This window comes from Heloderma suspectum, chromosome 3, assembly GCF_057233095.1.
Source record: "Heloderma suspectum isolate Gila_16-S chromosome 3, 16-S_ref, whole genome shotgun sequence".
NCBI classification, from domain to species: domain Eukaryota; kingdom Metazoa; phylum Chordata; class Lepidosauria; order Squamata; family Helodermatidae; genus Heloderma; species Heloderma suspectum.
In genome coordinates this window covers 185,375,851-185,389,689 of record NC_139460.1, presented here as the reverse complement: position 1 = coordinate 185,389,689, position 13,839 = coordinate 185,375,851, and the positions used below count along the sequence as shown (strand labels likewise).

The window sequence follows — 13,839 nt, the reverse complement described above, 5'->3', positions numbered from 1 at the left end:
GTCTTCGATGACACCCACATCAAAACGTTTAGAATCCTTTTATAGGATGCAGGAGAAGGACGCAGATTTTCTGTTTACTCACCCTTGTCCAAACTCAATTATTGTGGAGTCCCCCCTGGGAAAATCCCAGAAGATTCATGCCTCTCCTGCAGATAAGGAGGGATGTCGATTGGACTTTTTGAGTCGGAGGATCTACTCTTCAGCAGCACTGGGACTTGAGTAGCTAATTATCAAGCTACAATGTCCAGATATCAGTTGTTCCTGTGGGAAAAGATCAGTTCTCTGTGTGACCACCTACCTGAGGATCACAGGGAATTTGCTCGCCTGTTCCAGGCTGAAGCAATGTAACTATCTAGACCAGGGGTCCCCAGCCCCCAGGCCGTGGACCGGTACCAGGCCGTGGCCTGTTAGGGACCGGGCCGCATCAGGGGTGTGGGAACCCCCCTTACCTTGGGTCCGTGGGTGAGAGGCGATCCCCCCCTGGAATCCTCACCGGCCTTGGCTGGCTCTACTCCGAGTCCACGGAGCAGCCAGCCGACTCTGGCTGCTGGCGGATGTCCAGCTGCTGGGACGGAAATGGTGTCCACCATTTCCATCCCAGCGGCCGGAAGTCCACCAGAGGCTGGAGCCAGCTGGCAGCTCCGTGGACTCGGAGCGGAGCTGGCCAGGATTGGGGGAGCGGAGCTGGCCAGGATTGGGGGGGCGGACCGCCTCCCCCCCGTGGACCCAAGGTTCCCACACCCCTGCTGCAGCCCGGTCCCATCCCCCCCCCCGTTCGTGGAAAAATGGTTTTCCAGGGGACCGGTCCCTGGGCCCTAAAAGGTTGGGGACTGCTGGTCTAGACAACAGATCAATACTACATGACACCAGGCAAACTGTGAGGTTAAGGCCATGGCTCTTTGCAGGCATGCATGGCTCTGTTCAGTGGGCTTAACTCCTGAAGCAAGGCCCCGTATCGAGGACCTGCCATTTGATGGTGAAGGTCTTTTGAACACAAAAATGGATGAAGCTGTGGATGCCATACAGAAGGTAAAAACTACTGCAAAAAAGATGGGGTTACAACAGCAACAACAGCTTCCATCATACAAATCCAGATGCTGATTCTGGCAACAACCCTTCTATCATGTTAGTACTCAGACTGTAGCAGCCATTTCAGTCAGCAACCCCAACAAAAGCAACAACTTCCTAGCTCTTTTCACTAACCTCACACAAGGACTGACAACTCTTCCAAGCAGAGGCTTTGACTCAGCTTTTCGACTTTACAATGACCCTCTCTATTCAAGTCCCTTCTATCTCATTTCCTACCAAATTGGACACTTATAACATTGGATACATGGGTCCTGACCATTATACAACATGGCTACAGCATAGAACATTGGGGTGACTGCCCTATCAGAAGTTTTAAGAATGGAAACAGAATCAATGTTGAAGAAGGCTGCCATGTAACAGCTCCTCCCATACTGAACAGTGGACGGTTTTTACTCTGGATACTTTACGGTACCAAAAAGAGATGGAGGACTTCGACTGATACTGGATCTCAGAAATCTGAACAAGTTTATCAAGAGTAAGGAACTTTTGAATGATCACGCTGGCTGTGATCCTACCACTCCTTGGTCAAGGTTTATGGTTTGCAGTGGTAGATCTCAAGGATGCATACTTCCACATTGCCATCAACACTTCGTACCAAAAGTACCTCAAGTTCATAATTGGAACCAACATTTTTCAATTCAAGATTCTGCCATTCAGCTTGGCAACCGCATTGAGGTTTTTTACGAAGTGGGTGGCGGCAGTGTGTGCAAATCTCAGAACTCAAGGCATCAAGATCTACCCATATTTGGATGATTGGTTAATAGTATTACCATCCCGTGATCGCCTCATCTACTGGTTGTTCGAAATCTTCTCAGCACTCCAGGTCTCTGCATCAACGAAATCAAGTCCAAATTAGAATTGACCCCGATAATATCATTTATCAGAGAGGTCTTGAACTTGATTTCCACTTGAGCATACTTTCCTCAGGATTGAGCTATGACCCTTTCCAAGTTGGCAGACAAACTGTTTTCAGCGCTGCACGACAGTAGCTTTTCAAATCCAGTGCCTTAGAGTTTTATGGCAACTATGGTTTCAGTGGTAGCTTGGGTGAGGCTTTGAATGCGACCCTTACAAAACTGGTTCTTAAGGGTTTTTCCAAGTTCTGCCAAAGCTCATCAAGTGAGCTTGAGGATACCAGACAAAATTGTGACCACTCTTTCATAGTGGATAGATCTGTGCAACTTGCTTGGGGGCATGCCGTTTATTCAACTGGCACCTTCCTGGACCGTAGTGACAGATACTTCACTCCTGGGGTGGGGAGCGCATTGTGGCCCTCTATGGATTCAAGGCAAATGGAACAGTACCAAGAAGCATCTCCATTTCAATGTGCTGGAGCTCTTGGCAATAAAAAAAGGCCCTCTATTGCTTCAAGCGGTATCTCCAAAACAGACAGGTTCAGGTACTAACAAACGACATTGCAGTATTGTGGCACCTCAACAAACAAGGAGGAACACGTTCTCCGCGTCTTGTCACGAGAACTATCAAGATCTTCGACTGGGCCATTCCAAGAATGATTCCTTCTTACTGCCCTGCATATAGTGGGCAAGGACAACCTCCTAACGGACTTAGTCACACTTACTTTTCATCCCATGAATGGCAGATGAAACCTCATCTTCTGTTTCGACCATGGGGAACTCCAGAAATCAGTCTTTTTGCAACCATTCAGAACAAGGTATGCTGCAAGCCTTGCTCAAGAGGAGGGATCAACAAATCTTCCCTCAGGGATGCTTTTCTGATTTCATGGTTGGGGAACCTGATTTATCTGTTTCCTCCATTCCCATTACTTATGAAAGTTCTTCAAAAGATCAGGGCAGACAGCTCAGATTGCATTCTCATAACACCTGAGACGAACCTCGTTTGCCCCTCTCTTCAATCTCCTGAAAAGGAACTTCATTTGGCTCCCATTGATACCAACGCTATTAACAAGAAATCGGGGTCTCATCTGACATCCGGAGCTAGGCATGCTCAAGCTCATGGCATGGAGAAGTTATCAATGAGGAATGAATTTTCCGCCAACGTGCATGCAGTATTGCAAGCTGCTCATAAGCCAACGACAAGGAAAGCGTATGAGAGCAAATGGAAGATGTTCATTAAGTTTGCTTAGTCTAATAAATTGGGCTCAATGTTGGATTCCTTGGACAACATAGTTACCTTTTTGCATTCGCTGTTCCAAAAGAGACTCAAACTTGCATCACTTCTAGTCTATCGGCCATATCAGCTCACCAAAAACCTATACAGGGTTTCCCTGTATTTACTCACCCTATCACATGCCAATTTCTGAAAGGACTTAAGAACCTAGCTCCTCCAGTTAGAACCATTGTTCCTTAATGGAGCTTATCGGTCGTCCTGAAGGCTTTGACTTCGAAACTTAGCCAATGGCAAAGATTGATCTTCGTTTCCTTTCATGGGAAGTTGCGTTCCTGATAGCTGTCACTACCGCACAGAGGTTGAGTGAATTGTGTGCCCTTTGAATCGACGCTCCTTACCTAGTGTTTCATAAGGACAAAGTAGTACTCCATTCTGACTTCAGTTTCTCACCGAAGGTGGTATCTGATTTCCACTTGAACCAGGACATTGTACTCCCAACTTTCGTTCCATCTCCAGCTTTACTGCTGGAGACAGTATTACATGCTCTGGATGTTTGCCGAGCACTGGTATTCTATAAAGCCAGGACGGAATCATTTTGCAAGTCACAACAGCTGTTTGTTTGTTATAGGGGATCCAAGAAAGGATTTCTTGTATCATCACAAAGATTTGCCTCTTAGATTGTACGCACCAACAAACTGACATATGAAATTGCTGGACTTGAGCTGTTGGGAGTGATTAAAGCTCACTCCATGTGAGGTGTATTGACATCTCTCGGGAAAGGAGTGTCAATACGAGTTATGCTGGGTGGCCACTTGTTTGAAACCGTGCACATTTAATTCTCTTTATAGACTCCATGTTCGAGCAAGGGAGGACTGCAACTTCAGTTGTGTGCTTCTGTCTTCCATCCTTCAATAAGGCATCGTATGAGCACCGCCCACCTTTGGTAAGTCAGCTTGTTAATCACCCATATGTGTGATGCACAGAGACCACAAAGAAGAAAGGCAGGTTGCTTACCTGTAACTGTAGTTCTTTGAGTGGTCATCTGTGCATTCACAAACCCCACCCACCGTCCACACTTCGGTGTCAATGCTTGTACTAAGTTTTGATACCGAGGTGTGAATTTCTCTCTTGGATCTGAGGCTGCATTAGGTGGTCTCAAGGAATTGAGGGACTAGGCGGGAACCTGCCGTAGGCATGCACAGTGGGACAGTGGGGGAGAGTTCCGGCCAAAATCATCCTCAGCTATAGAAGTTTCCTGAATGGAGGCTCTACAGGTGCAGAGCCCATATATGTAAATGCACAGATGACCATTCAAAGAAGTAGTTACAGGTAAGCGACCTGCCTTTTTGTTTGTAGTTTATATGAATCTTACCCAGGCTGGGCCTGCTATGCAGCAAGGTGAAACAGCCTGCTTAAGGTGACGCCAGTGTGTGTGTGTGTGTGTGTGTGTGCACACATGTGTGCAGAGGAGATATAAGACAACAGTGTATTGTACGGTCATCCACACATCAGCCATCACTTCTGGTCCAACACTTTGATTGGGTGCCAGACACTGTAAAGCATACTGCCATCATGCCAGGCGGTAGCACGATGTGACGAGTTTGCACAGCACTTCAAAGATAAAGTCGCTCAGATTCGTCATGAATTGGACACCACAATTAACACAACTCCATTAGTAGAGCTGTCCAGAGCACTGTTTGGCCCAGTTTTATTAGATGGGTTTCAGTTATTCAGGCCTGAGGTGCTTGGCCAAGTCTGGTCAATCACTTATGTGCTCAATCCTTGCCCTTTATAGCTCATTACATCAAACAAGGAGGGGATGTCTGGCTGGGTCCAGGAGGTTGTAAATTCCTCCTTGAGAGAGGGAGTGGTGCCGATCTCTTTAAAAGAGGCGGTAATCAGGCCACTCCTGAAAAAGCCTAACCTGGACCCGGAGGATGTTAATAACTATAGGCTGGTGGCCAGTATCCCCTTCCTGGGCAAGGTGCTTGAGCAGGGGGTTGCAGGACAACTCCAGGCACTCTTGAATGAAATGCATTATCTAGATCCATTTCAGTCAGGCTTCAGACCTAGTTTTGGAAAAGAAACTGCCTTGGTCGCCCTGTGGGATGGCCTCTGCCGGGAGAGGGACAGGGGACTGCAGCCCTATTGATTCTCCTGGACCTCTCAGTGGCTTTCGATACCATCAACCATGGTATCCTCCTGGATAGGTTGTCTGGGTTGGGAGTTGGAGGCACTGCAATGTAGTGGTTCCTCTCCTGCTTGGATGGCCGATTCCAGAAAGTGGTGCTGGGGATTATTGCACAGTAATGGACTGGATGAGGGCCAATAAACTGAAACTCAATCCAGACAAGATTGGAGGTACTGTTAGTGGGTGCTTCATTTGTCCATCTAGGTGATATTCAGCCTGTTCTGGAGGGGGTTGCCAAAGGATCAGGTTTGTCGTTTGGGGGTGCTCTTGGACCCAGAACTGTCACTTGATGCACAGGTGAACTCAGTGGCACGGAGCACTTTTTACCAGCTTAGACTGATATACAAACGACACCCTTATCTGGACAGAGATAGCCTAGCTACAGTTATCCCTGCTCTGATAACCTCTCGTCTGGATTACTGCAATGTGTTATACGTGTGGCTGCCTTTGAAAACGGTCCGGAAACTTCAGCTAGTCCAAAATTGGGCAGCAAGATTGTTAACAGGGACTGGCCAACGAGATCACATTACACAAGTGCTTTTCCAGCTGTACTGGCTGCCAGCCCATTTCCAGGCCCGATTCAAAGTGCTGTGATTAACATTCAGAGCCCTAAATGGCTTGGGGCCAAGTTATCTGAAGGATTGCCTCCTCCCATATGTGCCTGCCTGGACCCTAAGATCAGCTTCAGGGGTCCTTCTTCATGAGCCCCTGCCAAAGGAAGTGAGGCGGGTGGCTACTAGGAAGAGGGCCTTTTCTGCTCTGGCACCCCAGCTGTGGAATGAGCTCCCTAGAGACGTTTGCCTGGTACCTACATTGTACTCCTTTTGGCACCTGGTGAAGACTTTTTTTATTCTCTCAATATTTTAGCATTTTAGCTTCCTAGTCTTATCTCTGGTGTTTTAAATCTCTGCATTGCTGCTAGGTCTTATTCTGGTTGTAGTGTTATTTTGTGGTTTTAAGCGTTTATATTTTATATTGTTTTAAGCAGCATTTTGTGGTTTTAATTTTTGTGAACCGCCCAAAGAGCTTCAGCTATTGGGCAGTATAGAAATAAATAAATAATAAAATAAAATAAAATATGGCCGACTCTCATGTTGAAGCCCCAGTTGATCTGTGGAATGCAGAAATGAACCGGATGGTTGACATGATTGCTCTAGAGCATCCTCTCCTAAGTAGAGCTTGTACTGCTCCATGGTATACACCACAGCTGAGAGTACTGAAACAAAATAGGAGACAGCTTGAGTATAGATGGAGAAGAACTAGTGGGTTCAATTGAACCCTGGTGTGTGCCTGTGGTAAGGTATACTCAGGGGCAGGGCGGGTGGCAAAGAAAGAACGTATCGTTACCTCCATTCAGTTTTCCATATGCCATCCAGCAGACCTTTTCAGGGTCGGCCGTGGCCTATTACATGCTGGCCCTAAGCAGACTGCAGACCCATCTGAGGCCCACTGTAATCCATTTGCTAGGCACTTCCAGGATAAAATCTCTTGCATCCGCCGGGACATAGACTCCAGTCTTACAGCAGGTGAATCTGGTGAGGTATTCAGAGCACAGGCTTGTCCAGTTTTCTTGGATGAGTTTCAGTTAGTACAGCTTGAGGATGTTGACAAGGTGCTTGGACTGGTTCATGCGATTGGAGTCTTGCTCCTCTTGGCTTATAAAAACTGACAGGGAAGGAACAGCTGGCTGGGCCAGGGAGGTGGTAAATACTTCCTTGTGAGAGGGAAGGAGGCCGCATCAAAGAGGCGGTAGTAAGAACACTCCTAAGAAACCCTCCCTGGACCTGGAAAAACCTTAATAATTTTAAGCCAGTGGCAAATGTTCCATTCCTGGGCAAGGTTCTTGAGCGGGTGGTTGCCAACCACCTCCAGACACTCTTGGATGAGACAGATTATCTAGATCCATTTCAGTTGGGGTTTAGGCTGTGTTTTGGCACGGAAACAGCCTTGGTCACCCTGTATGATGACGTATGTTGGGAGAAAGATGTGGGAGTGTGACCTCGTTGGTTCTCTTTGATCTCTTGGCAGCTTTCAGTACCATCGACCATGGTATGGGGCAATTGTCTGAGTTGGGAATGGGAGGCACTGCTTTGCAGTGGTTTCGCTCCTACCTGGATAATCGGCTCCAGAAGGTGGTGCTTGGGGAATATTGCTCAGCTCCGTAGATTCTCCAGTATGGGGTTCCGTAGGGGACAGTTCTGTCCCCCATGTTATTCAACCTCTACATGAAACTGTTGGGTGCGGTCATCCGGAGTTTTGGAGTGCGTTGTCATCAGTATACCGATGACATGCAGCTCTATGTCTCCTTTTCATCTTCTTCAGGTGAGGCTATAGATGGGCTAAATCAGTGCCTGGCTGCAACAGTGGACTGGATGAGGGCTAATAAACTGAAACTTGGAGCAGGTCAGTGGAGCTCACAAAAGGATCAAGATGGCATCCTAAGCAGATATCCAAAGGATGTGCTCTGTCCTTTTGTATTTTTGAAACTGTTTTATTGCTTTTCTGGCAAGTGTAATTAGCTATGGTTAATGAGAGCATTGGCTCACATCCATAGCATTCTGGGAGTTTTACCCTGAGCTTGATATGTTGCCAGTACAATTAACTATTCTTGATTAAGTGTCGGAGGAGGAATGGAGGATGCTGGCACCATTGTTGCTATCTACAGTGTCAAGGCTGTTTGGTCCAGGTGGCTTCGTCAGTCTTCAGTTTGTTTCCCTGTGGAAGTTATGACGAGTCGAATATACAGCAAAGAATAACATTGGGAGCTGAGTTTTCGTACCTGTTGGTCAACTTAATCTTGCAATAATGGTGGACTATAAGAACTAATTGGTGACTGTCTGCTCTGCCTAAAGAACTGTGTCTTAAAAGCTGACACAGAGGAGTTTTGCTTACTAGCTAGAGCTTCAAACGCTATGGGCAGATAAGCCGAAGGAGTTTTTGACTGCTATCAATAATTTAGTCTTGATATTTGTAATGGGACTTTTAGATCACAGATGGTTTTTGTTGTCACTTTGGGCCTTGTGAATTGTTTGGTGGGCTGTGATTCCTACTGTGACTGTTTTGGCTGTAGTGACCCACCTTCGAACATCAAGATGAAACAGTGGAGGATTGTGAGGGGTTTGGTACTTTATTTTATTGGAATAATTACCTTTATAAGGTAGTTATGGCCCCTAAGCCAAAAAAAGAGAGCTAGGCTTGGCAATGAAGTATCTAATGGCAACTCTCCTCCTTTTAAAGAAACCAGATTGGATAGTTTTTTTGGTGCAACACCAAACTTTAGAAAAGTAGATGTCTTGGCTGAATTTCCAACTAGTAATTGTTACGCACCCCTTAGTTGCCCAGATACAGCTGATTTGCTGGTTGAAAGTAGTGGTGAATTCCCAACTTTAGAGGATTCTCTCAGAAATGAAAATACTCAGCTCCCCAGTTAGAGTCACCTGTAGGTGGCCATGAGGCTACTACATTTGATTTGGATTTTGTAGGTGCTCAGTGTGTGTTAACCAGTAAACTGGCGAAGAAGGTTTTGGTTTTTTTAGTGTTTCTGATATTAATGCAGCTGTTATCAAGATCAAGGCCAAACTGGCTGATATGCAGGTAGCACTTACAACTCCTTTGGAGTATAAATTAACCCACAAGAAGGAGGCAGATAGACCTAGTGGTTGCCTTGGAAATTCAACACAAGGCCATAGTCCAGCCAGAAATAATGCTCTCCCTGAGTTGCAGGTTAATCACTACAGGAAAGGTATGAGTCTCCTTAGGAATTCTCTGGCCGTTTTAGCATCACCATTGCCTAATGGAAGCATGCCTCAATGGAGGTCAGAATCCCAAGTTAGGGCAAACTTCAAAGGACTGACAGGATATCCTGTTAGGTCAAGTGATATTATCAGTGTTGAAGTGCTTCCAGCTTCCAGAGGGAATGAGAGATGTCTTGTAACTTCCATCTCAGTGGAATTACGTGTAATTCTATTGAAGTGTAAGAGATTTACTGATAAGACACAATGTTTGGGTCACATTCGTCTTTAAGAATGGAGTGATAATCCCGCTCCTGAGTGGAGAAAGGTTTAAAGCAGCTGGCAAACAAGTTTGCCATAAAATTAATTTTAATGAAAGGACTCCAAAAAGTAAGGAATCTGGTAAAAAGAAGCAGAAGCAGACGCAGTCTGGGATAATTGTGGATATTGAGAGTATGAAAGAGACATTCTCTGAGGCAGAGGTGATCATTGTTCATAGATTAGGTTTGTCTGATCAGAATAAGGGGGGACAGATGAGGAGGGGGTAATTTTGGACCCCTCACCAGATATGATTGATCTGATTACCCATTTTATATCGCCTCATTTGGGCATGTCTCGAATAGCTGAACCTTTTAATATGCCTTTTTATTCTGAACCAGATAATCCACAGCTCGATATTGTTCTTTTAACACCTGTTAAATTAATTGCAGAGAGCTTCAGCTATGGGGCAGTATAGAAATATCTGAAATGAAATGAAATGATGGGAATGCATCCCATCAGCTTTGGACCTACTGAAATTATACCCCCGCAAACCAGCATCATGTCTGGCACAACTCTTTGTTTGGACAGTGTACCAATTAAGGATGGACGAAAGTCCCTTACCTGGTCCCGCAGCTGTTTTCGGTGGGAGGGGGAGGCGCTCCGTTTCTCCCCCTGAAATTCTTGGCGGGGGGGAGGCGCCCTGCCCCTCCTGGCCGAAATTCAGGCCGGGGGGGAGCGCCCCGTCTCCCCGGCTGTGAAATAAAAAAGTAAATTGTAAAAAAAAAAGTGATAGGCTACGTAACGATTTACGTAGCCTATCACGGCTAGATTTTCAAAGTCAGCCGTGATAGGCTATGTAAATCTTTATGTAGCCTATCACGGCTGACTTTGAAAAAAAAAAAAAGCGCGTACGCAAATGGCGGCGCCCATTGGTGCCACCATTTGTGTTCCTTATTTTCGCCGTAGTCTGTGTAAATCTTTACGTAGACTACCCGTGCCCAAACAAGGAACGCAAATGGCGGCGCCCAAGGGCGCCGCCATTTGCGTACATGCTTTTTTTTTTTTTTTCCCAAAGTCAGCTGTGATAGGCTATGTAAAGATTTACGTAGCCTATCACTTTTTTTGTTTTTGTTTTACTTTACAGGGAAATGGCGGCAGTGGCAGCCGGTCGGAAGACCGGCCGCCGCCCCCGCCGCAACACCGCCAGGACCCGCCGCCAAGAGGGACATTCGACAGAGGTAAGTCCCATCCCGGGGGGGGCGGGGGGTGTCGGAGAATTTCCCCAACAATTTTGGGGGGCTGAATGCGTTGGAGATTCGTGGAGAAATTCTCCGACATCCCTAGTACCAATGTACCTCGGCGGTACGCAATGTACCCCCCCCCCCAAATGCTAAGGAACTGTGGTCTGTGGAAACTAAGCTTCGGGCCATCCCAAATAATATGCCTAAACTTCAGGGAGACTTACCTCTGTGAGATGTAACAGCATTTTATCCAGCCCAGTGCTTTGTTCTTTCTTTAGCAATATTTATCAAGTGCTTACATTAAACAGAAATTTCTAAGTGATATATAAAAAATAAAGTAGGACTGCAGAACCTCAGTCCCAGGGGCCAAATCTAATTGTCCGGGGTTAGATTTGGTGGATCCAACTCAACAGGTTTTCACAGAGGGCCATGCCCCTTTCCCCAACCACCAATTATTTGATGATTTCCCATCTTTTGTGCAGTTTTTTCTCTATTCAAAAGGTTGAAATGCCTCTCCTAAGGCTTAGTTACTGATAGTAAGAACTTTAAAGCTAAAATAAGCTGATGTTTTTGGCATTTTGGGCCCCTTTGCCTCTGGCCCCACCCACCACTGAAATGCGGCCCCCAAGAGCTTTTCCAAAATGGAATTCAGCCCTTGGGCTGAAAGAGGTTCTGCATCCCTACAATACAGTATAAAACCATAATAAAATACTGTATAAAAGTTAGAAGAGACAACAGCATGACAGCAAGGAAAAAGACAAATCACCGTTCTGGGGAAGCTTGTTGTAAGTTTTCAGTAGGTGCCAAAGACCCAGAAGTGCCAGTGCCTGTCTGATTATACTGGTTGGGAGTTCCAGATAGTGGGGCATAAACCACTTTCAAGCATGGTACCTCCATCCCAATAATATCCAGCGTATGTAGAAATGAATATGGAACTGGAGATGTGCGCACTCTTGTGCGCACGCACACGTGCACACACAATCGCTGCTTTTGTGAACTGCCCAGAGAGTGTCGGCTATTGGGCATTATAGAAAGGTAATAAATACCCCAGTAAGGTTTGATTCACCACGAAGCATACAGCCAAAAATCTTGGGGAGTGTCCTCTACAAGTTTGCATACCATTGCATCTGTCCAAAAGCTTTGTTTGGATGCCATACATTGTCAAGCATACTGCCACTATGCTAATAATAGCCAATATATATATATATATATATATATATATATATATATATATATATATAAATGAATAAGGAACTGGGATGCATACACCTCAAGCTAAGGTGGGCCACCCCAAATAGTATACCCAAATCTCAGAAAGAGTGGCCTTTATGAGACACTGCAGCATTGCGTCAGGCCTAATTCTTTGTTTGCACCTGCCTGTAACATCTGCCTATTTATGTATGTTTTTATATTGTTAAATTTACCCAGGTAAGATAGGGTTAATAGTATGCCAGAGAGTGACTGAGAGGTGAGAGGGGCGTGACTGTGTGTGAGGATTCTGAGGTTATATAAGGAATGAACTGACAATCATTCAGTTTAGGGATTCAGTTTAGGGACTGAGGCAGCAACATCTAGGGTTTGTGTGTGGGATTTTAAGAGGGAAGAGTAGGTAGGGAAGTTAGGAACAAGCATTGATTAATAATAACTTATAACTTTTCATGTTTTAAATAAATCTTTATTTGTTTGTTTTTAAAAATCCAAATTCCCATGTGTTGTTTGATTTTACACTACTGTTATTATATCTGTTTCCTGATTACTTCTCCTGTAGTGGGTTGAGATAACTAATTAAGCATATTGAGTTTCTCTGGAACCCAGAGAGGATAAAAGGGCTGAAGCTTGTGGGACAGTGGGTACAGCTGTCCTAAAGTGAAAGCATGCATTTCCTGAGGTGGAGGCTGGGGAAAAGGTGGAACCCAGGCACGAACGCCACAGCACCCTATGCAAATAATAACCAGTATATGCAGAAATGAAAAGTGGGGAAATTAGCTCAAAGGCCCACTCATTGTCTAAACCAAGGGCTACTATGAATGGAAGGCTAAGCCACAGGCATGCATCATGAGTCTGGACCCAAATGGGCTAGAATATGGTTCTGGGGAAGCTGAAGAAGTCGGGACTAGGCAAATCTGGGTTTTGAGGCTTTCTGGGAGATGCTTTCTGATTCAGGCATTATCACTGCAAGTCCATGGCAAATGTTATGTTTTTAACCCAAAGTACATAATTTTGTAAAAAAAAAAAAAAATTAAAATCCTGGCTTATCTGCTTCAGTATACCACCTAAGCTGCCAGATTTACCTTCTCTAGGCTTTGGGATCTACCTGTTTCAGAGCCTCAGCACTAGAAGGCTCCCGCAGTCTCTACTGCATGGACCCTGCAGATCTGGCTACCACATATCTAGCTTGTTTGTAAGGGAACTTGATTTTAATAAAATAAACTATAATATATATTGACCTTTAGGCCAAAGCATGGTGAGGCACTCTGTAGTGTAAAGCAATAGTGTCCTCTTCCTCTACCAGGATGTTTACCTTTATTGCAGCAGAAGGTACAATACCAAAGCCTAGATAAACCCATAATGTTTTTCTTTTCTTTTCCATAAAGTCAGTATTTGGAAATAATCTCTTCTGTATTTTGGCCCTTAAAGATTTTGTTGTGTGCGTCTGCCTGCTAGTCACTTTCTTCTCCCCAGTTGCCTTAATTTCGCTTTCGCTTCAGGACTTTCGTTTTCCAAGGCTTACGACTGGATGAAGCCCTGCGACTCTACCTTGAAGCTTTCCGGCTGCCAGGAGAGGCACCTGTTATCCAAAGGCTGTTGGAAGCCTTTACAGAACATTGGCGTGTAAGTTTTGAAATCGTTGTGTAGGTTGTTTTTTTGTTCTTCGTCATGGTCTGTATACATCACACATATGGGCTCTGCGCCTGCACAAAACCTCAATTCGGGAATCTTCTATAGCTTAAGAAATTTTGGCGGGAACCCCTCCCCTGCTGTCCAGTGTGCATGTCTGTAGTGGGTTCCCACTTATTCCCTCAGTTCTCTTTCCACCACCAGTGTGTGCGTCTTGTAGGGAAAGCTCTCTTGTTGTTTCACTGTTTAAAAAGCGTTTTTGACAAAAACACGACTTCCTTCCTTCCTTCCTTCCTTCCTTCCTTCCTTCCTTCCTTCTTCTATTGAAGTATTTCTATCTGTATCCTTTGTTATTAATTTCTATTATTTTCCCAACTTTCACAATCACCTTCACAGGCAT

The 13,839-nt window shown here is 45.3% G+C and overlaps 1 protein-coding gene across 13 annotated transcripts in view; it reads left to right on the top strand.

Annotated features, from left to right (window-relative positions):
* Nucleotides 1-13,839, top strand: part of GBF1 (golgi brefeldin A resistant guanine nucleotide exchange factor 1) — a 265,435-nt gene that overhangs the window by 179,357 nt on the left and 72,239 nt on the right. For all 13 annotated transcript variants that reach the window (XR_014788747.1, XR_014788745.1, XM_084841340.1 and 10 more), the window contains one exon: nucleotides 13,310-13,433. Coding sequence is in view for 11 of the 13 variants with exons in the window: in XM_084841340.1 (XP_084697466.1) it covers nucleotides 13,310-13,433 (124 nt within the window). In the remaining 2 variants the exon portion in view is untranslated. The remainder of the gene's footprint in view (nucleotides 1-13,309; nucleotides 13,434-13,839) is intronic.